Source organism: Vulpes lagopus, chromosome 2 (genome assembly GCF_018345385.1).
Source record: "Vulpes lagopus strain Blue_001 chromosome 2, ASM1834538v1, whole genome shotgun sequence".
NCBI lineage: Eukaryota > Metazoa > Chordata > Mammalia > Carnivora > Canidae > Vulpes > Vulpes lagopus.
Genome location: NC_054825.1, coordinates 4,435,940 through 4,460,925, shown reverse-complemented (window position 1 = coordinate 4,460,925; position 24,986 = coordinate 4,435,940). Strand labels below are relative to the sequence as shown.

Genomic DNA, 24,986 nt, shown 5'->3' with positions numbered 1-24,986 from the left:
GCCGTGTGTGGCCTCCAGCCCTGGGGCAGAGCACGGTGCGTGCTCACCTGCTAGGACAGCCAGGAGCTGTGCACACGTGTGCACATGTACAGGTGCAAGGCCCCTGGGCAGGGGGTGCTCTCCAGCCGTGTGTGGCCTCCAGCCCTGGGGCAGAGCACGGTGCGTGCTCACCTGCTAGGACAGCCAGGAGCTGTGCACACGTGTGCACATGTACAGGTGCAAGGCCCCTGGGCAGGGGGTGCTCTCCAGCCGTGTGCGGCCTCCAGCCCTGGGGCAGAGCACGGTGCATGCTCACCTGCTGGGAGAGCCGGGAGCTGTGCACAGAGAAGGAAGCAAGGTGTGCTCTGGGCCGAGGCCACTGTCTCCAGGCCCAGTGCCCATCTCCAGAGCTGCCTCGCCCGTCTGTGCCTCAGACAGAAGGACGATTGCTCCCTCTTGGAGAAGCCAGGCCTCAGGCTTTAACCTTCTACCTTTCCATCCCTTGGTGAAAGTGTTCAGTCTTACTTTGTTAAAACAAGAGCCAGGGGTAGCACCGGCCCTAGGTCTTAAAATCTTCCTCCTGGTGTCGTCGGCCTCTTTCCTGCTGAGACCCCTCCTTGCAAAATTAATTAGTTGAAGTCAAACCAGTGTAGCTGCAGCCTATTTCCCACTCTGGCTGCAGGGGATCCTTTTCTTTTATTAAATTTAAACTTTTAGAAATATATTTTGATAGATGACGCTTCCAGCTGTCTCTGCGAATTAATGAAGTTCTTAATCCCATTTTTTTTTTCAGCCCTTGGCTAACTGTGGACAATCCTCAATTTTAGAGGAAAGATTTACTTCTTTATTAATAAACCTGGGTGCTTGGCAATTCTTTCCGTATTCCAGGGGTGCTTGCATTAGGGGGCAATTAATCCTTCTCGAGAAGGTACAGGTTGCTAACGCTCGGGAATATCACTGGGGATTGCAGACTCTGTGCAAGTAGTGATTTTTAAAAACGATCTCTGCACCAGCGAATGCTGGGAAGAGTATTATTTTCACTACTAAGTGCTCACGGTCGGTTGTATGATCTTCGGAACACGGGCTTGTCCGCGGTCCCCCGTGTGACAGCGGTTTGCTGGAGCTTGCAGAGCTCTCTGGTTCATGCTCTGAAACTGCGGCCCGGATGAGTGACACGTCCAGCCAGTGGCCCTTCCTGCCTTCTCGCCCTGAAATGCCGTGAACACATCTGGGCTGTCGCAGCCTCTTTTCCCAATTTCTCAGAGCCCTTTAAAGATCCGATATTCCACTTGTAAAATTCAGCCTAAGATGGATTTCCTCTAATAAATATGTCACTACTATGGTGGGTGGATTTGACTTCTTCAGAAGTTTCTTTAATTTGAACTTCCGCACGGTATTTTTGTACTCATCAAACGGCAGGAAATGGTTGCTGGTTCCCTTCGTGTTATCATTCCACACGTCACAGGAATGGCAAGGATCGTTCGAAGACAAAAGATGTGCTTCAATTAGTAATTCCCATGGTAACTAATAGAGCTCGAATTTTCCCCCCCTCTTTATGGCTATTTTAAGTACTTAAATTGATTTAGATCCCTGTGGAAATCTGAAAAAAGCAGGGATTGAGTATGTCCACTCCACTAGGAGTTTAGGGATTTTTCTGTTAACACACTGTGTTCTCTCCAATCCTTGCCAGGTGTTTGCAGTAGAAGGCAAGGGCCAGATCCTCATCAGAAGTGCTTGCATTCCCTTAAAACAGGAAGAATTTGGGGGACGCCTGGGTGGCTCAGTGGTTGAGCATCTGCCTTTGGCTCAGGTCGTGATCCCTGGGGTCCTGGGCTTGAATCCCACATTGGGCTCCCCGCGGAGAGCCTGCTTCTCCCTCTGCCTCCCTTTCTGTGCCTCTCATGAACAAATATGTAGAAATCTTAAAAAATGTAGAAATCTTTAAAAAAAAGAAACAACAGGAGGAAGTTGTGATTCCCCTTTGCATTCCTGTGGCAATTTATATTAGAATATAAATGACTTTAATTTGTATTCTTCTTACATCTCACATGAAAGCATAAATATAAATGCATTTTAGTGGGCAGACATGAGAAATAAAACTGGCTTTATCTGAGCGAAGTTCGGGGACCCCGTCCTTGGGCATGGTGAGGGGCTGAGCCTGAAACCCAGCACTCCGATCCTGGCTGGCTGAGGGTCAGACGGTCTCCCGCTTTCTCCCGTTTGGGCCAACAGACACTGGATGTGCTGGCTGTGGGCCACGCACCCACACTGGCTTCCCGTGCTGGCCCCTGTGCCTGCACTGCTCTCCTCGCGGCGTTCACGCTGAGGTCCTCGGGCCTCCCGATGCTTCTGTGTGGTCACTGTCCCCATGGGGGCCTGCAGGCGTCCCTGGCTGGGTGCAGCACCAGCTTCCACACTCACTGAACCAGGTAGTGAACGGAGTGAGTGCTGGCACGCCGGTTCTTCCCTCCACCTGCAACGATGCCGAGAAGCCGAGGGGCGCTCCATCCTAGTTTCATCACGAGCAGCGGAAGCTCAGGAGCCCAGACACCCCATGTCTTGGGTCAGCGGGGTTCGCTGCCTCTGACCCCTGTACACCTCCTTCAGCAGGTGTGTGCAGCCTGTGGACACTCGTGTCCTGGTAAGAATTGCTCAAAGGTTACTGATCAGTTATGTTTTAAAGTGGGTCAGGACATTGAAGGAAGGTGGGACGATGGGAGCCTGCGCGGGCACAGCTCACAGGTATCACAGCCAGGCATCCACGCACGCTGTCTGGAGAAGGCTGTGGTCACGGTGATGCCAAAAAATCGGTATTTTTTGAGCACGCGGCATGTGCCGGACACGATAGCAGGTGCATTATGGACATGACCTTGCACATCCCGCACCATTGCGGGGTGACCAGCCACTTTCTTTGCCAGGGATTGAGGGGTTCACCGGCATGCTAGACTTTCAGTGTGAAACCGGAAAGTCATGGGCAAAGCAGGTCAAATTGGTCACCCCACCCAGCACCCCAGGGTAAAGGTGGACTTCTCTCATTTTGTAAGTGGAAACCCCCTGGCCCAGAAGGGTGAGGTGACCAGCTGAAGCTCCTCCTCTGGCGGGAGGAGCTGTATAGGCCAGACCCCGAATCCCTATAGTCTGACCACAGCACCCAGATCATGGCCATGAGAGGCAGTCCTTCCTCCGCTGGACGCTCAGGGTCATTCATATGACCAACACCTTAAGAAGATTTAAGTGCAAGTTGGAGATTCCTAATCCCTTTTGAAAAGGAAATGCTAAAAATCAGAAAAAAATATTTTCGAACGAAGGCCATCCCTAAAGGTAAACGAGCTTGTTCTGTTAGAAATAAGGGTTTTGGTCCAAAGAAACAAACACTCCAAGGGCAAAGCCAGGCCAGCAGGCACTCTTCCCTCCCATCCCTCAAGTCTGCCGGTGTCGTCCGTCACCCTATTGTGTGAGGAACGCATGATGCAAGGGCATTTCTCCATTGACCAACTTTGTAAACTGACTTTTTAAAGAAAAGTGAGTTAATTTCTTTGTCTCTTTATAAGGGTCAAAAACAAGTCCAGCCACGATCCAAAATAGCAGATCAAGGTGACACGTACTTTCAGAAAGTACACATTTATTTATATAAATGTGTCTTTTTTTTTTTTTTAAAGTTTCTTGAATACTGATGATATGCAAGGAGCTGTGTAGATTTTCAGTGAATCTCAATGACCTGACTTTGAGTGCATCCAGTATGCTCATACAGGGGCCTGGGCATTCACTGGGGTCACAGCGTTGGGTTGGGTTAGTAGCCAGTCCCAAAAGGCCACATTTGCATACTGTGTGCACTTGGGAAGCCATCGCCACTATGTAAATCAACCCTGTAAGATTTGCCATAACTGAGTTCAACAGAGTATTTGGCTTCTGTGTGGGGAAGTTTTCTAGATGCTGAAATCATCTGTACTGTGGGCTTGAGCAAACAAGTCAGGACAATAAGGGGAAACTGCTGTCAGGTTTGAGGGGAGGTAGCATCTTATCACTTTACCTTATCAGAGGGGACCTGATATGAAGGCACAGCTGTCTCAACAGGCTGTCCCCTTCTAGCCCTGGGGTCTGCCCACATGCGCACCCACCTACAAGTCCTGCCTCTGACATCCTGGGAGCCCTCGACCAGTGCCCCGGGCTGGAAGCTTCCACCATCTCCAGCCTGGCAGGCCAGCATTACCATTGTTAAATCTTGGCACTCTACACTCTCGATCCCCAAGAAGGGCTTGGAGTAATTTGGGGAAAGGAATCTGTGCTGTGTCAGGAGAGTCCCTAATGCAGCGGGGTTTGGGTCTGGAGGCCGCCTTCCACCACGTGCCAGCTGAATTACTGAGCTCCGGGCTTCTTCCTCACCAACTGCAGTGTTCCACTCTGTGAACTTGGAGTGGTAATAACCGAGCAGTTTATTTTCAATGAAAATTATTTTGTGGAAGCACCTTGCACAAGTGGCATTCGTTAAATGCCAGCTCCCTTTCCCTAGAGATAAGATGTGATCGCAGTTGTGCCTTAAATTTGGTCCTAAGCTTCCTGGCTGACAAAGCAAAAATGAAAACACAGTGGCTTGTATTGTTCTGGTCTGATTCAAAGAATGTTCCCAGTTTTTCAGGAAATATAAACACTTTCCTGGTGCTAGATTGTAAGACAACACTATTTTCAAAGCCTGAGTAATTCGGTTGGTAGGATTTGCAACATTTTTTTTTTCTACCAGAAGATGGAGAAATCACCTTTTTATCTCCATAGCACGTATTAATCTCTTCATTAAAAATACTAGTCCGAGGCTATCAATGAAGTATGAGAGCTACTGCATTGCCATTTGGATTAAGAGAATCCTGTTTCTCCACTTCTGTCTCTTTTTAGTCACTATCTTATAATAAAAACATACAAAAAAAAGGCATAACGTCTAGGGTGACAGGTGGGAGTCCTTCGCTTAATGCCTGATGTCTCTGGCACCTTTGCGTGTCTCTGGGAGGACGAAGGGGATGACATACTTGCAAGGGTTGTGTGTACTCTCGGCATCAGCGTCCATAAAGGAGAGGATCAGACTGGGAGGCTTTTCTGCTAGAAAATTACACGTCTGTAGCATCATTGTGAGTGGAAACTGGTTAGTGAAAAATTGAGTAATCTGTTGACACATGTCGTGAGTGCCTTGTGAAAATGTGCTGGTTCGTGCGTGTGGGGATTTGCTCCAAGGGCTCATGGGCATCGGATCCAGAGCCAGGAGCCTTTGCAGGGCTGCTGGAGTTAGGGAGGCGTGGATATCTCTTCTCTTCACCACCTGCCTGGAGACTTCAGAATCGGGATTAGTTTGCAACTTCAACCTGAGTGGTTTAAACACTTCAACTGAGTTATTTGCTTTTTCACAGAGGAACTTACCACACACACAGAGTGGCGTGTAACCAAGGTGTTTCCCCAGCCCTCAGTGGCCTGGGAATCCACCGCACACAGACTCAGGACTGGGAGAGGCAGAGTCCAGGGAGCTGTGAAAGGTCACAGAGAGGTTCTTGGGGACCCTGTCCTGCCGCATGACCCCAAGAGCCTGGATCTCAGAGCTGCTCCTTACAGTGGAGGGCCACCGAGAAGCCCTGTCCCCTACCCATAGTTTGCATAGGAGAAGTCTGCATAGAATGCAAGCGAGCCCTCCTCTTGGTCCCTAACCACCCAGGGCCACATTTGCATCCTTTGAGGCTGCTGGTCTCTTGTCCCTCATTCCCAGGGGGAGGCACTTTCCCTCAAACACCATTGATAACTTGTTGTTTGCCCAAAGCAGTGCATCGAAGTAGTGGACATTCCATACATATATCAATATCGGCTGGTCCCCCGGTTACATATTACAGCCGCAGATGGAATGATACCTATGAGCCTCCCACAAACTCTTTATTTAGTCTAAGCTCAAAAGCTTGATTATTCTATTCTTTCGTTATTCCTACAGTGGGCTAAGTTTACTAATGGACACCGAAGTTTTCATTATAGCTGCTTTCATGAACAAGATAACCCGGTATTCGTCCCGTATTGTTGAAGATTTCAGGTGGATGACATTCCTATACGTGTCCTAGGGATCCTGTATTGGAGAAAGGCCGTTTCATTTTAATTATGAATAGTTTGAATAATTAGCCATTTTAAAAATAAACCATCCCTCCGGGGGAGATTTATCTGGGGCTGGTGGTTGGATGCCTGGGCTTCTGTGTCATTAAAATTAACTGATGTAGCAAAACACCTGGAGTCCTTATCCTGTCCCATGTCTATCACAGAGCCATGGAGGGCTCACTGTCTAACACACAGCAGCAAAGCTCTCTGAGTCCTCTGTCACATGCAGAGGGCCTGCCGGGGTGTTACGCAGAACTGGAATGTTACAGAAAGTGCCCTTACGACGTAAGCTTGGTTCACCATGTGTGCACACGGTGCTGACGTGATGCTTACCACACCACTGGGGTGTGTGCAGACATTCACACCCCACAGAAGGCCCCTGGTGGGCCCAGGAGGTCGGGCCCAGGACGGGGGATCAAGGAACAGTTGGAGCACGGGGCTTAATAACAGACTTGGGATGGGGACAAGGTTTGACATGAAATTCAAGGATGTCACCTGTGTTCCTGGAGCTCCCGTTTACTCCTCTGTGAGGTGGGGAGGCTCGTTCCCAGCTCCACTCTGTGGCGGGGGTTTGGAGAGAGGATGCCTGCCTGGTGCGTGACGCATGGCACGGCCAATGGGGCAGGAGAGCCCGTGCCCCGTAGTCGTGGCCTTGTTGTTGTCATGGTTATGCTGCCTTTGGACCCTCTGATAGAATGAGCATCTAGGTAAGGAGGTTCCCATCGAGTCCTGCGGTGGTTCTTGGGGGACCCCTCAAGGACCCATGACTTCCAGTTTAGTTTAAAGCAGAAGGATGCTTGTGAGCAGTGTGGCAGCTCTGGAAAGAGACTCCCTGCTACCCCCTGGCCAGGAGGGTGGGTGGCTCAAGAAGGCTGGTCGGGACCCCCGCTGGGAGGGCCAGGCCGCAGGGGCTCCCATCAGGGCTCGCTTAGGCTCCTGCCAAGTTCAGAGGTCGAGCTCGGTGCAGTCTTCCCATATGCAACTCCCAGAGCTTTTACCTTTTCAGAAACCAGCCCTGTTTTCAGTGCGCCAGACTTTCTTTACATTTGTTCAAGAACTTCCAGATCTGAGTTTACATTTCAGCAGAAGATACTACCATCGTGTCCTCAGCCAGGACACATCAGATGAACTGTGGGCTTTTTAAAGAAGGGGGTGCTTCTTGGCCAAGAGGGAGCTTCACTGCAAGTGTCCTCTGTGTCTGGTCTCTGGGTCGTGACCACTTCCTCTGGCTGGCCCGGGGGACTGCTCCCTGCATGCATGTAGCTTGTGTCCCAGGAAGGGACTTCTGGCCCGGGGCCCCAAGAGCGTGGGGTTTTCCTAATGTTGGGGGCATTGTGGCCCAGCGGCGGGAGGGCATGCATCCAGCTGGATTTCGTTTCCGGCTCTACCTCCTAGTGACCATGTGACTCCTGGCAACTTGACTCAAGGTCTTTGTGTGGATTAGCTGGGCTCCTGTAGATCGACTGTCCGGTGCTGTGTCTGACAGGTCGTCTGGGCATTCTGACCCCTGTGCATGCGGCCCATCCCCGGAGGGGGCAGGCACTGGATTTTCCATCCCTATCGGAGCTGCCCCTTGTCTGGACCTCACTGTCTCACTTCTGTGGTTTACGAGCTCAGTCATACAACGCTGTGTCCTTAGATCATCATCTGAAGCCATCGATGTGTAGAGGCCGTTGAAGTACTGAGACGATATGGGTCTGCCCCGGGGTCACCCACCCAAGGTCACCCACCTTTCCATTGTGGCAACGTGCAGGGCTCTGGCGTGGGGAGCGTACACACTGACTGGGTCTTCCTCTGTCCCTCGGTCTTAGGTTATAGGACAGACCATCAGCCCTGCACCAGGCAGCAGGGGGGCCTGGGGGGCCCTGCAGAGTGTGCAAACATACTAGTCCAGCTCCACCTCCAGCCTCTCACATCTCCGCATTTACCCAAATGCCTGAGACTACACAGCTTGTTCACTGAAGCAACTCAAACCCGTACATCTTAAGATGATTCCTTGAGCTGTAGGGATAAAACAAAACAAAACAAAACCCCAGCTTTTTCCTGAGAACGATGGGTGCGCGGCCTTCCAGTGGAAGAGGAGGGCTGCTGACCTTTATAGGTAGACAAAACAGAATGCCAGTCCAGCATTACACTTCTGTTGCAGTAGATTGTTCTAGAATGGGGTGCCGCATAGTTGGGTTATAATGCTGTTTTTGTTTTCAAGTGAATACCGCAGTGTTCTTTCATGTGGGGGAGGGATTCATTACAAGTTCACGGAACTTCTTCAGTGGCGACAGGGTGAAAAAAATAGGTGCTTGTCCTCAGCAGAGTATACCGAGCCTGGAGACAGTTTCGCTCGTAGCCCTGGGATGTATGAATTCCCCGAAAACTCACCTTTCATTGTGAACTTGGCGTTAAATGGAAATACTCAGTTTTTCCCTTTAAGATATCGTGTGATATCCTCTACCTCCTTAAGCATTGTTTAAAGCTAGTCTCTTCTCCATGCACCGCAAGTGGATTCTTAGTAATGACCTACTTTAATGGGTCAGATCAGATCATTAGGTTGGGGAGGGGGAGTTATTAAACCAAAATATTTGAGTTTTGTTTTTTTTTTTTTTCCAAAATAACTGGTTGATGAGCAGATTTTTCACTTACCTGGTTTACTAGTTTTCAAAGTCTCTCTTAGGAATAGCTAATATACTTTTGTGCTCTGGATACCAGGTGCCGGAAAAAGAATTGTGCTGTTTTCAAGAGTGGTTTTCCCCTTTTCTTATGATGGTATTATATTTTTTTGAGTCTCTGGAGCAATCTTCCAGTGTCTGTGAGAGATGCTCATGCAGTCACTTCCTGGCAACTGTGACTGCAGCTTCATCTCCAGGAATGGCCAACTTTTTACTCAAGCCCCAAGTCAGTGTCTACTGTGGGCTCGTGTGGTGCCAGGGAGGTCTTCCTTGATTTCTTCCTCCCCCTACATTCCTTGGGAGCTGGTGGGCTTGGGTCCTTTGATCTTTAAATAGCTGCCTGCCCCCAGCTCCATCCCTCCTGCATCTCCCCACTCCCCACCTAGACCATGGAATAGCCTCCTTATTGCTCATGGATCCCCCTGTCCATGCAAGGTGGCTCCTGGCCTTTCTTCCCTCTGCAGCCACCACAGTGGCCTTCCTTGTAGGGGGCAGAAAGGAGTGTGCAGGCTTGCAGCCTTCTACAGCCCCCTTGCAGCTTCAACCCAAATCCAAATGCCTTTGCAGCATCCCAAGCCCAGCCCACCTCACATTCCAAATCCACACCTGTGATTTATGCCGTATCTTGCGTATGCAGAGTTCTGCACTGGATCCCTTCTGTGGATTACCTCATTTATTAACCCAGCACAGTCAGGATTATTATTCCTATTTCCCAGCTGAGAAGAGTAAGGCTCAAAAAGCTTGGGTGACTCGTTCCAAGGTCAAAGCCAGGATTCAAATTATTTGCCATTTCTAGAAATTTCTCAGTTCTCTGGCTTCCCTGCTTTTGTTTATGTCACTTGCTTAGGAATCTTACTCTTGAGAAAGATCCCCTGACTTTAGCCAAATGTGAGTTTAATGCCACTGCATCCACTTTTCAAAGCCCCCCAGGCTGGCTGTGACAGGGGTGCTCACCCTGCATTTCAATAATCTGCTTATCAGTCTGTCTTTCAGAATTCCTTTAAGGTAAAGATCTCGAGCTGCCATCCACTCATGGTAGTTTATTTTAGTTTTTGATCTTTAGATCTTCAGCATTTGCCATAACATGAGCCCATAGTAGATACCCAGTGAATGGTCACCACTGGTTTGGTGCATTTATTCACTCACCCAACTAGGATTTTCCAAGTTGCTAATAGGTGAACAGAACTGTTTATGTAGAAAGTTCAAGTTAGAGATGACAGGATTTCCCATCAGAAAGCACCAAACTAGCTACAGATTCTGTATCTTTGGGGTGAGTGTCTACACCTTGCTTGGTCATTGGTAAAACATGGTGAACTGTGCCTCTCCCCGGGACAGGGGAGAGGTGGCCGATTGAATCTTAACGCGCCATCCTCCTATGTTGGTTGCTGTGAAGATGTGGTTGGAGGAGGAAGACCCAGGCAGATGGAGGGAGCCTCGGAGGACAGCTCTGTGCTCCAGAAGCACCAAGATGGACAAACTCGGGGTAGTCTGGAGGGCTCTGACAAGGGATCCGGGATGGGGCTGCACATGAGAAGCAAGCACCTGGCTGTGTTGGGTGAGATGGAAAGCTTTCTGGGTCAGGGAGCAGCGTCAAGAAAGCAACAAATAGGAAGACCGTGGTGTGTCCAGAAGATGGTAGAAACAGTTTTGTGCAGGTGAGGCGCCTCTAGAGAGTTCCTGCTCTGGACACCATTGAGAGGAAGCACGCCGTGGCTTTTGGTGGGGCTTCTCGAAGGAGGTTTGGTCTTCGAAGTAGGAAGGGGACCCCCCCAAGAAGGAGGGTGTCTATGAACTGTGTATGGGTGGCTTGCTGCCTCTTCTCCAGCCTAGGGTCTTCCCTGGGAACTTGCAAGCTCTGTGAAGCAAATCCAGAGGGTTGTTTACCAACACATTCCTCTCTTCTTATCCATGACAATCTAATCAGAAAAACACGCTATTTCCTTAATTCATCAGCAATAGCTATTCTTAGATGATAATAAAACTGTGTTTATTAATACTGGTGAAGTAGCACATTGTACTTGTCCCTTTGCCATTTGCATAGGATTGGTAGTAGTTAGCATTTTAATTAACAGCAACAATAGATAATTTTAAATTAAGGAGCGCGTTATAAGTTGTCTTTTATTCTGGGTCCAAGGGAATAATGATCCTCCTAAATAGTTATTTAATGCCATGGCTCATCCATTTCGCTGCCTTGGGAAACGGTGCTTTGCCCTGGGCCTCCGCAGCGTGCTGCTGTTTACAGCTGAGTGTGAGGATAAGTAACCAGATCTTTCCCATACGTGCTTAGCGGGCTGATCCCAGGCCTAGGGCCACTTGGCAAAGGGCAGGGGCGTTCCAAATTGGCTTCCTAAAAATTAACTCCCAGGAACATCAGTTTACTATCTGGATATGAGAGACAAATCCTTTTCTTTGAGGTTCACTGAACTTTAGTTAGACCGAGAAACACATCTTTTGAAATCCGATTCAATGATGGGTGACGTCTAGCATCATGCACCCAACGACCCCTACCTGAGTACCTTCCATAGTCTGAGGGCAATGAGAGGAGGGAAGCAGGCCTTGCTTTCAAGGAATGCTCCCCTAATGGCCCCCTTCCTTCCTGCCTGAGGTGGGAGATCCAGTGTCAGGTAAGATGTGATCAAGGCTCTGGCAAAGGAGAGCGAAGAAGCACAGAGCATATAGATGAGGCAGTTCTCAGGTGAAGTCTCCCTCCCTCCCTCTCTGAGCTGGTTCTCAATCTCGTCTTCTTCCCAGCCTCACCCAGTTGGTGGAGACACTTAGGTGTGTTCAGGGGTGGTCGCTGGGACCCCTTCCTCCTCTGCTAGCACCATGTTACACCTGGCCCCTCGCATCCACCTTAGGGTAAGCTGACCGAGAGCATCACCTGGAAGATGAGAATGGTCCTTGCACGTGCTTGGGCAGCAGCAGGTTTAGAATCACGATACTCTCCGGTGCTCCTTCGGAAGACCATGAGGTCCGTTCACCCATTCAGCAAAGGGATGTGGACGCCTCCCCTGAACCAGTCACTGTTCTAAGCACCTGGGATACTTCTCTCCACTTTCACTAGGAAGGCGTGGCCTTGTGTGTGTGTTACCAGATTATCTCTCTTAAGCACGAGAGTCCACAAAACCAGTCTGAGAAAGCCACTGGGGTCCCCATCTGCCCATCAATGGCTAATTTATATTTCAGTTAATTCATATTCCACGTGGTACTTGCCAATAAGCAAGCAGTAGTGGGCAAAAGGAAAAGTGACTGAATGAACCTTCTGGTTTGATTTTTCTGCAAACTGGGGAAAGATGCCAACGTTTGATATTTCTAGGCAGCAAGTCCTGACCCAACGTGAGGATCCTTGGGTTTCCCTGCATGGGGAGCCCATTCTGCAGGCCAGGACCCTGAGATCCACAAGGGCGGGGACGGGAATTGGTCAGCTTTGTCTGGGAATGTGGCTGAGCGTGACTCAGTTTACGGCAGTCGAATGGGATGGGATGAGTGGGGGAAATGGGAGCCGGCACCCAGGAAGCAAGAGGTCTCTGCGGCCAAGGTTGAGGGTGGGGCCTTGTTTCATAAGAAGAGCGTGGCGAAGTAAGTCAGGCTTGGTCGCGGGTGTGGGATGAAAATCTGGGGCGAGGGAGGGGCGGGCTCACAGAGGACCCCATGGTGAAGCGGAAGACCTCCAAGCGGGTGGCAGGATGGAAGAAACATCACCCGCCGACAAGCCAAGGTCTCCTGGGTTTTCTTGATCTATGAGAAATGTTCATGTGCACCTTATTGCAGAGGAGAGAGAACCATTTATACAGCAGGGATTCTGTGTACTTCATGGGTCCATGCATTCCAGCAGCAGCTACTTTGTTCCCTTCATCAAAGTTTTTGAGGGAAAATGTGAAATCTACACATCCCACATCCGGGGAGTCGGGATCCCTGGGTAGTGTCCCCAGAGGGAAGCTGGATATCTGGTGTCAGGACTGGATCTTGGATGCAGGTGGGAGCAAGCATCCAGGAGGGTGGGGGAGGAGCGGGGGCCCGGAGGCCGCTGTGCTGGTCCGTGGGATTCGTCCCAGGTGGGCTGGCAGAGGGAGGGGAGCGCATGTGGGAACAGGTGCATCTGGGGAGTCCTGTCTCCTCACTTCTGCTTCCGGCTCCGAGTACAGCCCCCCTCCCCGCCCCAGGACTCTGAGCCCAGCTCTGCACAGTGAGGAGGAGGCTCGAGGGCACGTGCCTGCATGGGACACCCAGCCTACCACCCAGGGCCAGCTGGCTGCGGGGGGGCGGGGGGCTCAAGGGTGCGCACCTTCCTCTTGCCCTCAGGGCGCAGGCTGAGCTGAGCGGGCCGTGGGTGCAGTGGATGCCTGGCCCTGCTCAGAGCTCCGGGAGGCCACACGGCTCTAGGTTGACCTGGGGACCCGCACAAGCCGCGCAGCCCACGTGAACTCCACAGTCCAGGCAGTGGGGCCCTTCGTCTTTAAGTACTTAGAGCAGCCAGCACGTTCTCTGGGAGCTCTGGAGGGCAGGGTGCCTGTGCCCGGGCCCTGGAGTCCCGCAGCAGTGCCCCGGCCAGAGGGATGCCCGGTGACAATCCTTGAGCTCTCCAGGCCTCAGTCTTCCCACGCGCAAAGCAGGTCTACACCAGACTCTTCCTGGAAGAGAGGATTCAGAGTCAGGTCTACATGGACTCTTCCTGGGAGAGAGGATTCAGCATCCTCGTGGGCCCTCGGCAGGCGTCTGGCTGGACCCCTGCTCCCTGTGGGCCGAGCTTTCTCCCAGGTGCGGTCTATGTCCCTGCCCCTGAGCAGCAGGGCCCCCACGAAGGAGGCGCTCACAGCGCATAGACTTTTTGGAACGTGACGGTGATGGTCTCTGAGAAGCGTTTATGCTGAGTGCCAAGAGGCAGGCAGGTGAGGGGGCAGGCGGGTGTGGGGTGTGCAGGTGAATGGAGGTGTGCGGGTGAGAAGCTGTGTGGGTGTGCGAGTGTGCGTGTGAACGGGGTGGGTGGGTGAAGAGGTGTGCAGGTGAATGGGGGCCTGTGGGTGCGGGGGTGTGCGGGTAAAGGTGCGGGGGTGTGCAGGTGAATGGGGTGTGCAGGTGAGGGGATGTGTGGGTGCGGGGGCGTGCGGGTGAATAGGTGTGTGCAGGTGAGGGGATGTGTGGGGGTGTGCAGGTGCATGGGGGTGTGCAGGTGCATGAGGGTGTGTGGGTGTGGGGGCATGCAGGTGCATAGGGGTGTGCAGGTGAGGGGATGTGTGGGTGCGGGGGTGTGCAGGTGCAGGGGCGGCTAGAAGGAGGAGGTCCTGGCCTTTCCGGCCAGTTGAGGCTGGCTCTGGGCAGATGGCAGGGCTCGTGCCTGTTCTAACCCGGGCGGCTGGCCCTTGGGGGGCGGGCGCAGGAGAGGCCTCCCTGCTGTCTGGGTGGGGAGAGCACCCGGTGCCTCGGAAGGGAGCGGGAGACTCCAAGCCCCGTGTTCCCAAACACGTGCTGACGGAACGGCAGAGCTGGAGAGTCGGACGCGGCCGGATGGAAGCCAGCAACCATCTGAACTTGCAAATCTAAGAGCGGTTGACGCTCTAGTTTGCAGTTTCCTAACCCAAAGGGGCCCCCCACCAGCTGCAGGGTAGCTAGGGGGGCCCTCCTGTGCCGTTTGGAGGCTGGGGATGGCGCGCCAGAGACCCCAGGAGCAGGCAGGGGTGTGCGTGGGTCTTCGCTGAGCAGCTGTCCATGAATAAGTCTCAAAACCTGCCAGATGTTTGGAAGCCCAGCTTGTGGGTCATAGAAGGACGAAACGGGTTGAGAAAATGGATCTTTTCTCCAGCCTTCGCAACAGGATTGCCCCTGCCTTCCCGAGGTGGCTCGCTGCGGGGTGGGCAAGAATGTGATTCTCCCAAACTCCTCATCGGGGGGTCGGGGTGGAGGGGGGAGGTGTCTCTGCCCCTTTCGGCCTTTCTTTCGTACGTTAGAAAATCCAGACATTAACCACTTTGGGGATGCTTGGAAGGTAAACAGGGAAACCCTGAGATGGTGGGGTGTGGTGTCGGTGAGGACGCGAAGCCCGGATGATCCAGAAGCCTTGTGGGCGGCACCCCAGCCGGTGTGTGAACCCCGCAGGGAGGCACCATGCACTTGACCCTGGGGGCAGTGGGGGTGCTGGGCGGGGGGCTCAAGAGCCCTTGCGCCTGATGGGGTACGACACTCGGGGGCCCTTCAAGGGCCCTGACACTTTGATGGGGGCACAACTCAGTGCATCCAGAGACCCTGGGACCCCAGAGAAGGCAGCCGAGGGTGGAGGAGCTTCTCCCTGGGGTCGGACTGCGGCGAGCCCGGATTTGAGCTGTTGGGTGTCATGATTTGGATTTGGATTTGGATTTGAGTGTCCCTGCTTTGTAGGTTTTTTAAAAAAAATTTTTTAAGATTTTATTTATTCATGAGAGACACACAGAGAGAGGCAGAGACACAGGCAGAGGGAGAAGCAGGCTCCATGCAGGGAGCCCGATGCGGGACTTGATCCCGGGTCTCCAGGATCAGGCCCTGGGCCAAAGGTGGTGCTAAACCACGGAGCCACCCGGGTGCCCCCCCCCCCCTTTTTTTGCTTTGTAGAATTTTAACCTGTCATAAAAGTTCATGTTTGTAGATACACTCACTGCCCGATGTGGAAAGATACTCTTAACCGTGTTTAAGGGAGAGGAAAATGGGCATCCCCCCCCTCCGCCCCCCAACGGTTCCACCGCCCCTGCCGCCCGTTTAAAGGAAGAGCTTGTAGAGACCTCCTGGAGGCAGCGTCTATGCCGCCCACTTGAATGTTTGGCACGCTCCGGGCCAAGGGTGTGTGTGTGCGTGTGTATAAAGGACATTTAACTTTGGAAAGATTGCCCGGTTCTGTCCATGTCAGAACTTGTCGAGTCAGGATCATTTTTAGTTTCTTCCCTCACCGAGGCCGCCCCGGGGGACAGCCTGCGAGCCCTGTCCTTCGCCGCCTGCCCCGTGCGGTCCGGACGCGCCGTGACGCTAGCGTGGCGCGCTCTTTCCATATCTTGTGAGCGCTCGGGCGGCCGCCCTGCAGCTGGGGCCCCTTCCTGCGGGAGAGCCGCCCGCCTGACCTCGCCAGCCCGGCTCCCCGCCTTCTCGGCGGATTTCCCCTGTTCCGTGTCCTCACAGCACCTCCTTCCCCGGGTCCGGCCTGGCCCCTGCAGGCAGAGCGGCCGCGATGGATGCCCCAGGGACAGGCCTCCCCGTGTCCAGGCTGCGGCTGGCCCGGGCTGCTGGGGGCCGAGCCACTCCCACAGGCCCTCTTGTCCCCCCACCCCACCCACCCCCCGGAAGTCTGTGGCCAGCCTGGGCCTTTCCAGGCCTTTCTGGCACACAGATCACCGTGGAGCTTTCCCCGGGGTGAGAAGGGATTTGGGGGAGTTGCAGAGTCAGTGCTGCCTGTCGCCCGGGCACGGGGGCCTTCCCCGGGTCCTCCTGCTGGCAGGCTCTCGTAGACACTAGGCCTGTCAAGAAAAGGCTGGTCGTCCCTGCCTTGGAGGAATTACAGCGTCCCCCCCTCCGGGGGTGGACACACGGAAAGAAAAACAAACAAGCGAACAAGAGTAAGCTATAGGGTAAGCTGGACTTCCCTGGGCCGCCCAGCCACGAGGGCTCTCGGCAACCCTGGGGGAGCCTCCCTGCTGCCCCTGCCTCCGCTGTGCATGACGCTGGTCAAAGTCAAGGGGCTCACCAAGCCTCAGCGTTCTCTTTTTTGAAATGAGACTCGTCTTGGGGCACCTGGGGGGCTCAGCGGTTGAGCATCTGCCTTCAGCCCGGGGTGTGATCCTGGAGTCCCGGGATCAAGTCCCGCATCGGGCTCCCTGCATGGAGCCTGCTTCTCCCTCTGCCTGTGTCTCTGCCTCTCTCTGTGTCTCTCATGAATAAACAAATAAAATCTTTTTTAAAAAATAAAATAAAATGGGACTCGTGTTGCCTGTTCCGTAGGATTGGCTGTGGGCTGTGGGAGAGACACCACAAGCAGCACTGGACAGGATCCCAAACCCAAAATAACTTCTCTGCTTCCCTCGTTTGGAGGATGGTGCCCTTCCCGATAAGACCAGGAGCCTTTCCAGTTGTGGACGATGCTGTACAAGCAGCCGGGGCACGGCCCCTCCTGACGGGAGCAGATCTGGCCATGGGAACGGACCTCCCCCACCCCTAATTTTCAATGTGCTTATTTATTTTCATCTTTTCAAACGTGCTCACTATTCAAGTAGCAGTCTGTCTCGGGGCCTGAGGCTAAAGGAAGTGTTCACGTGATGAAGGTTGACTTCAGAGGGTATTCTGGTTGCTTGGTTTCTTGGTTTTTGTTCTAATTCCGTACTTTCAGAAACTGATAGTTGTGGTTTCGTGCTAACATGTGTGAGCCCAGACCACCGCGGTATGTGATCCATCTGTACAGCCTTGGTGCCCGGGTCCTTGCTGAGTTTGAAAAGTAGAGCAACATTAGTTCAGAGTGTAATTCAAAATTATAGCTTGCGTTTGGTTGCTATTGAGTAAATTCTCCTTATGCATCAGTTTAACCAACAATTGAGCGAGTGCCCACCTGGTTTAACACCCTATGGGGTTTTTTTTCCCATGAGGTTTTTACTTTGGTTTGACTCAGTCTTGCAGTTTTGCTTCTGCCCATGATACACTTCTGCATATATTGGTTTCATTTTGCATGAAAATAACTCAGTGTTGCTTTGGAAGATAGTTTTAAGCATTTCAACCCATCCTGAGGTCTTATTAAGGGCTCCTTCTACTCCTGGCTTCTCCCCATGCTTGGCCCCAGACAGACACACGGGTAACTCTTCCCAGGGCTTTCCCAGGTTCTGTCAGGGGATTGCAAGAGGTGGACTCGTGTCCTAAGTTACTCTTACGAAAAGCAGTTCCCCTTAGCTCTGATGATCAGCTCTTGCCCAACAGTCAGTCCCTCCCTCACCTTCCCGCCATTTGCTTCGTGTTGCACTGGCCTCTGCTGCCCTCTGGGAACTCCATGACTCTGTTTCCCACCTGATCCCCAGTTAATTTTTTTTGTGGATTCTTTGGAATTTTTTTGGTGTAGGTCATCATGTCATCCAAGAACACAGAATCTTATTTATTTTTTCTTTCCCATTTCTGGGTCTTTTGTTTCTTTTTTCTTGCCTTGTTACCTTGACCAGGGCTTCCAGTACAATATTAAATGCGAGTGGTGAGAGTGGACATACTTGCCTTGTTTCCAGTATGAGCGGGGAAGCATTCACTCTTCCACCACTAAAGGTAACATTAGCTGTAGATTTGCCCAAGTAGATTTAAAATTCCTTTAGTATTAGAAGAACTATTTCTTCTGCTTCTTTGGCTTCAAGCCTACTTCTCAGGTCAGCTTTTTAATTAGTGCCACAATTTGCTAAAATTATGTGCCGTAGCGTATTGTCTTTGGTTTAAAATATCCAGCCTGGCCATGACTAAGATAAGAACTATTCTATTTTGGTAGAAAACACCATGCACCTCATTAGCCATTTAAAGATAGTGGAGATCGAAACATCTAGCAGTGCAGATGCACAGCGAGAACCGAGCAGAGGTGTGAGGCTGCCCTACTGGCCACTCGTACAAGAACCAGAGGGTCATGTCTACCAACCGAGGCATGGATAGACAGAGCATGGTGTATGGTGTGTGGAAAAGGGAATAGTATTTGTCCACAGAAAGGAATGAAAAACTGGTATATGTTACAACATGGGTGAACCTTAAAAAAAAAAACCCTAAATAAAAGCAAGCAAGTCACAAAAGGCCACATTTATAGGATCCCACTTTTATGAAATGCCTGGAATAGGCAAATCCGTGGACAGGGGGTTGCCAGAGGACAGGGGGTGGGGAGAGGATGGGCTGGGGAGCTGATGAACTAATGGGCATGGGGTTTCTGCTGGTTTGATGAAAATGCTCTAAATTTAGGTGATGGCGATGGTTGTAAAACTCTGTGGTTATGCTAAAAACCACTGGATTATGCACAGGTGGACTTGATGGTATGTAAAGTCTATCTTAACAAGATGTTAAAAACGAAGAGGACATAAAAACTAAATTGTTGAGTAATGAGCAGGCTGGGTAACTCCTGAGCTGGAAAAGCAGGGTGAGGGGCCATCCCATGCAGGTGTGAAGAGGTGGCGTCTGGGGAGGGGGGTGAGGCTGCTGCCATGGGGGTGGGGGGGCCGGCCTGGGGGCTAGACACCCAGTACTTCTGATCGCGGTCAGCTCCCAAGCACCCCCATCACCGATGACCAGAAATTACAGGAGAGGTTGGGGCAGGACACTTCTGAAAGCTGATGACTGCAGCAGAAAGTTATCACCATGTAGATAAAAAGGCCTCAAGAAGACCCCAACAACCAAGCAAAAATGAGCACGATCAACTCGTGCTGTAGAGAAAGAAGTGGCTAGAATCAGCAACTCCCACCTGGTAACCAGAAAACTAATCCTTTCTCCCCCCTCCCCTTTTCTTTTTCAGACGATAACCTTCGTTTTCCCTTGGTGAGTACAAGACTTTTTAAAATAATTTTTATTTCTCCTGACATAAAGTTAGCTAACGACAGCAACAACAAAAAGGAGAGTGTGGGGGATTTAATTGTTAGAGAAACTATTTCTGGAGAAAGTAGACCGATAGGGCTAGCATGTTGTATTTGAATTTTATGCCTTGACTTGCTGGAACAGGCTTGTATCAATCAGTTTTTGTGTGTTTTGTGTGTTTTGTGTGTGCGTGTTCACAACCTGGCTCGGCTGTTCGGCCTCTTGAACCATATTGTTGAGACCACGATTTCCACACGCTCTCCTCTTGCTGATTTGTCCTTAGTTTGGAAAGGGCCTTGCTTTATCTGGCTGCACGCGTAGGGTGACTGTTGGGGACCACGGGGGCACATAATTGCATTGACGGTAATTGCCTCTGAAATTGATCTGCTGTGGGGAAAATTGCTGAAAAGGAGCTTTTCTGGATTGCGCTCTGGGTTAAAAAAACACAATGCCAACAACATCAATAACCGTGTCATCGCCAGGTAATTTTATGCCTTTTGAGATCTAGGCAGCTTTCCAAGGTCTCGATGTCCCAGTCCTCAGAAAAAGACACGCCGTGGCCTTTTTGTGTTTCACTTAATCAGCTTACTGGTGTTAAGTTCCCTAAAGAAATCGAGGGAAGAGAATCTGAGAGCTTTGGGAAGTGGTTGTAGTATGTGGGCAAGTGGCCCTGGGTGCTCACCATCAGTGAGTGTCCCAGGATGTGGGTGGCCAGGAAGTCGTGTTTTTTTTATGTGCATCATCTTGTTTGAAATACTTTAACTCTGTCCGGAATTATTTTAAGGTCAGTGGGTCGGCTGTTTTGCTTTGGCTGGCCCCCTTTGTGGGTCTCGTGGCAATGTTTCATCTGGGGCGTGAATGCTGATGGTCTTGCTGGTGTGATAAAAGGCATTTGGGTTGTACGGACTGTTGCTCCCTGTCTCGGAGGAAATGCAAATATAGTTAGCGATTTGTCAAGGGAGAGAATGGGAAAGGCTCCACCTGCCACCCACTAAGCTAATTGTAGTGTCCCAGTTCTCTATTGTATCGTTGTCGGAGGTTATCGATATTGAATGGCATGATCTGCTTGAGCAAATGCAAGTGTCAGCAGTGGGCTCCAAGAGAAGGAATATTACTGGGGTGGTATTACTGGATGGAGACTTACGGTCAAGAAGTCTGCAATCCGGGATCCCTGGGTGGCGCAGCGGTTTGGCGCCTGCCTTTGGCCCAGGGCGCGATCCTGGAGACCCGGGATCGAATCCCACATCAGGCTCCCAGTGCATGGAGCCTGCTTCTCCCTCTGCCTGTGTCTCTGCCTCTCTCTCTCTCTCTCTGTGACTATCATAAATAAATAAAAATTAAAAAAAAAAAAAGAAGTCTGCAATCCCTCGTTGCCTCGGCATCCTAAGCAGAGGGGGTTGGCTCACCCATATTGGTTTGGATGGGTCTTCAACATGCTACTTACACAGAGCAGTGGCTCCCTACATCGCCGGAATGAAACACTGGAGGGTCCTGCCCCACAGACTCACCTCCTTCCCAAAATACAAGATCCAGGTTATGATTTGTTAAAAGCATCTGCCCTTGGCCTTCTATCTCCGCCCAGCGCTGGCCCTTCACACCCTATCTTGCTATTGCCTGTTCTAGGGTTTCTGTCCTTTTGGCAAGTTGGCCCGCTGCCTGGCCATGTCGCTCAGCCTGGTGCCATCTTTCATCTTCCTTTCATTAGGAAAGTCAAGGTGGCTTTCAGAAGCTGTGAGTTCGTAGGTAAAAAGTGCTTCTTGTTTCAGGAATTTTCTCCCCATGTGACGCAAGGCTGTTCCAAGCATGACCCCTTCCTGTGGTGGCTACCTTATTTGATGCCTCTGTTTGGAATCTGCTGCTAGGGTGTCAGGGGAGAATGTCAGATTGATATTTCAGCCTGTGGCAACTTCACTGCTAAACATTTGAGTCTTCTTCCAGAATTTCAAGATTTCAGCTAATAGAAGGGAATTTATTTCCCATTTTTGTGGTGGTGGTGGGGGGTGGTTAGAAACTTGCTTTGGAGTCAGTTAGAACTAAATAAATAGCTCACTTTGGGCAGGGCAGGAGAGAGTAAGCCCCCTAAGGTTGGTGGCTATTCCAAGCTCCAGGCAGGAGCCCTGTAGATGCCTTCTGGGCCAACACAGGAACCCACTGTGTTCTGGGGAGCCCGCCCTGCTATCAGCAGGCCGTCCCTTCCTAGGGCCACTGTGTTGTGTAAGTGAGCTCACCCCGACTTGGCGGTTAATAAAATTCTTGAGGGACACTCAGGGGGCTCAGCGGTTGAGCATCCACCTTCGGCCCAGGTCGTGATCCCTTCCTGGGATCGAGTCCCACATTGGGCTCCCTGCAGAGAGCTTGCTTCTCTCCCTGCCTATGTCTCTGCCTCTCTCTGTGTGTCTCTCACGAATACATAAATATAATCTTTTAAAAAAATAAAATAAAATAAAATTCTTGAAATTAACATCCGCACAAAATTATGGCAGTTGTTTCTGTTTAAGGAAGTCCTTTACCTGGGTAATGATGTATGTGCCATTACTGTCATGGAGATCCAAAGGAGTTCTCTTTTCTAGCAATAGTCTCTGATTTTTCATTTAAAAAAGGGCACTTAGGGGCACCTGGGTGGCTCAGTCAGTTGGGCATCTGACTCTTGACTCAGGTCGTGATCTCATGGGCTCTGCACTCAGCCCGGAGTTGGTTCGGGATTCCCTCTCCCTCTCTCTCCCCTTGTACACTTCCTACCACCATGCTTTCTTTTTCTCTCTCTTTCACACACACACTCTCTCTCTCTCCCTCAAATAAATAAAATCTTTAAAAAAAAAAAAAGGGCCACTCTCTATAAATATTTGACCCTAAAAAAAGAGAGAGTCAACTTTCTCCTGTTTAACTGGATAAAAGGGGCCTTTTTAGCATGACCACCATTCCCATGGTTTTCTTTTATTTCTCCTTTTTGTAACATGTAAAAACACACTTGGAAAGTGACACTATAATTCACATCAACCATCAAACATGACCAACGTTCCCTCAACCAGATAATGCTTGCAACTCTGTGGGTCTCGGTTGCACAGGATTTAAATAATGCAGTAGAATGTCGGCGTTAAGAACTTATGCAAGACATGTAATTAAGGTTTAAATATTGTTTCCGGGCTCTTTGAGGTCTTATATCGCTATACCAAAGGGTATCCACCAGTAAGTAAAATTAAATGATACTGTAACTTGACTATTTCACTTTGGCTCGTGGAAATACCAAAGGAATAAAAGGCAACGAAATTAACGTGCTGGTATTAACAGTGAATTTAATTTTAAAATTAACTTGGAATATTCCTTCACTAGCTGTCTCCCCTTTAATGATCCATCATGCCTCCCCTGTCCGTTTCCATATGTGTGATTTTTTTTTCTCTTCTAAGTCATGTTTCTTTTCCTTGGTGTGGAGTCGAATGGCCGCCACGGCGGGAAAAGACAAGAAGAATCCGAAGGTCTCTAAATGTTTGCGGGCAGAGCGCACCACTTGGCACGTGCTTTCTGCCCAACTCAGCTGGGCCTGCGTTTCTGCAGGTGGAACAGACCTTCCCATGCTGGCTTCTGCATCTGCAGAAAGAAAACGAGAAGCTTCGCGGATGATGTGCAGAGTGTGGAAGGCTTGAAACCTTTCTCAAATATTTGATTCCTGTTTCCTGTTTTTGCCCTGTTCTTGGGTTTTTATTTGCATCGGTGGATCCTCTGGGTTTCCCATCGAGCAAACCGTGTTTCTCCCAGCAGCAAAGGAGCTATTCTCCTGTAAACTGAAACTGGAAGCTGACAGTAAGTTGGAAGGACGCCTTTGGACCTGCTGGTGACAAACGGATTAATCCCTCATTTATTTCCACTTCCATTTTCCCCCCCAGGAAAGTTTCAAGGTTCTTCCAAGAAGTACCTCCTAAAAGAGTCTACTAGGTAATCGTTTGTCATAGAGCAAAGCCATGGATATTAAGCTGTCACAGTTTCCACTTGGAGGAAATAGGAACACAGCTTTTCTATATAAACTCCTGGCTCAGCCCTGGGCTCCTGCGGACTCAGTGCAGGGCTGGGATTCTTCGAGAAATCCTTTTCCAGCTCATAGGAAAACATGGATTCTCGCAGGCCACCATGGCTTCCCGGGGTCATTCCAGGAGGACAAGAGGTAAAGGGAAGCTGCAAGGGGGAATGTTTCTCATCGCTTTGGATTTTAGGTCGCGGCTGTTTGTAATATAATTCCCAAGGCATTTTAAAACTTCGGTTCAAGGAAGCAGTCATTAAGTGAAAATCTGGCAAGCACCACAGGTAACTTGGTCCAGCCCTGTGCAGGAAATCTGGGATTTATGCTTCAGGAAACTGTTTTAATCCACTGCAGCCTGGCCAAGTGGTGTATGGGGATAGTGGACAGGGCGGGAGGGTGGTCTGGCTGCCAGCAATCCAAGGTGAGGTCCACCTTTTAGGAAAACAATCCCCAATTATTGTTGACTGGATGACACATCAAAATCCCACGCATTTTAAGTCGGACATTTCCTCTTTTTATAATCGAACCCACCCTCTTAACTTTCTGTATTAGCTAGATTTGCAAAAGTGGCATTTTAGTTAGAAGTGACTCGGGGAGAACCTGGGAAGCAGGTGCTGCCCAGTGGAAGGAACATGAACCAGTCCCCATTCGATGTGGGCCCTCGCCCCACCTGCAGTCTATCAACCGGGCGATGTCCTCATGTGACTCAGGACACTGAGCAACAGGAGGATGAATCCATTCTGTTCAAAAGTGCCCATGCAAGGTGACTTTTTTAACCAGCTTATTATGATACAGAGTTTGGTATAAGATACTTAAAATGTTGGAAAAGAAAATATCTCTGTGGAATTGCTGAACAAAGATATGTCTCTGTGTAGCTTTTCTTCTTTTTTTGAATGAAAATGAGCATAAGCAAAAAAAAAAATTGGATTCGTGTTATTTTGTGAGGGGGTGCTGATTGGATTCTAATAAGTCTAAAAAAAAAATAGGTTGATGGTGTTTAAATGATTTCACATACCTCTACCAAGATTGGTTTGCTATCAGGAATGATAGAAATTTTGTGTTCCAGTGCTGTATATAAAAATACATTTATTTTTATTTTAAGTTTTTTATAAAAATAGATTTAAAACCACCAGGTTACCATGCTGCTGCTGAGAGATGAATTTTTTCACAACGTCATGTTGGTGGAAATTATTATTCACTAAAACAGGACTTGATCTATTTCCTGTTTTGCCAGATAGCTCATATGTCTTATGCTGAAAACATAAATTGCATTTATAAAACTGTGCACGCAGGCAGGTAGAGCATTTTACAGTTTACGAAGCGTGCTCACTCAGGCCTCAGAGATTCCCGGAGGCAGCCTGGGCGTGCATCCTCACCTCCACCTTGAAGATGAGAAGACAGGGACCCGGGCAGGCTGGGCGAAGTGAGTTGGGAGGACAGTGAGACGGGACTCGTCATTGTCCCGCAGCCCCTGCGCTGTGCACAGGTTCCTCTCCCACCGAGAAGCCAGGCGGCTCTCATTAGCACCACCCACAATGAGGAAGGGGACATGCCCCAAAGAAAATAATGTTTTCCATTACGAAAAATATAATTTTGCAGTTCTGCAAGGTAGTAGAAGATAGTAATAAATAAGAACGTATCCTGCGGGTTCTGCAAACAGGTTGCTGGTAGGTAATTATATTTTGGAACCA

The 24,986-nt window shown here is 50.4% G+C and overlaps 1 protein-coding gene across 6 annotated transcripts in view; it reads left to right on the top strand.

The window, feature by feature from the left end:
* PTPRE (protein tyrosine phosphatase receptor type E) overlaps nt 1-24,986 on the top strand; it is a 159,434-nt gene that overhangs the window by 42,749 nt on the left and 91,699 nt on the right. For 5 of the 6 annotated variants that reach the window (XM_041742761.1, XM_041742762.1, XM_041742758.1 and 2 more), the window contains one exon: nt 19,225-19,247. Coding sequence is in view for 1 of the 6 variants with exons in the window: in XM_041742757.1 (XP_041598691.1) it covers nt 18,868-18,873; nt 19,225-19,247 (29 nt within the window). In the remaining 5 variants the exon portion in view is untranslated. Of the gene's footprint in view, nt 1-18,853; nt 18,874-19,224; nt 19,248-24,986 lie in introns of those variants that run through there. The other variant, XM_041742757.1, reaches the window with a different exon arrangement.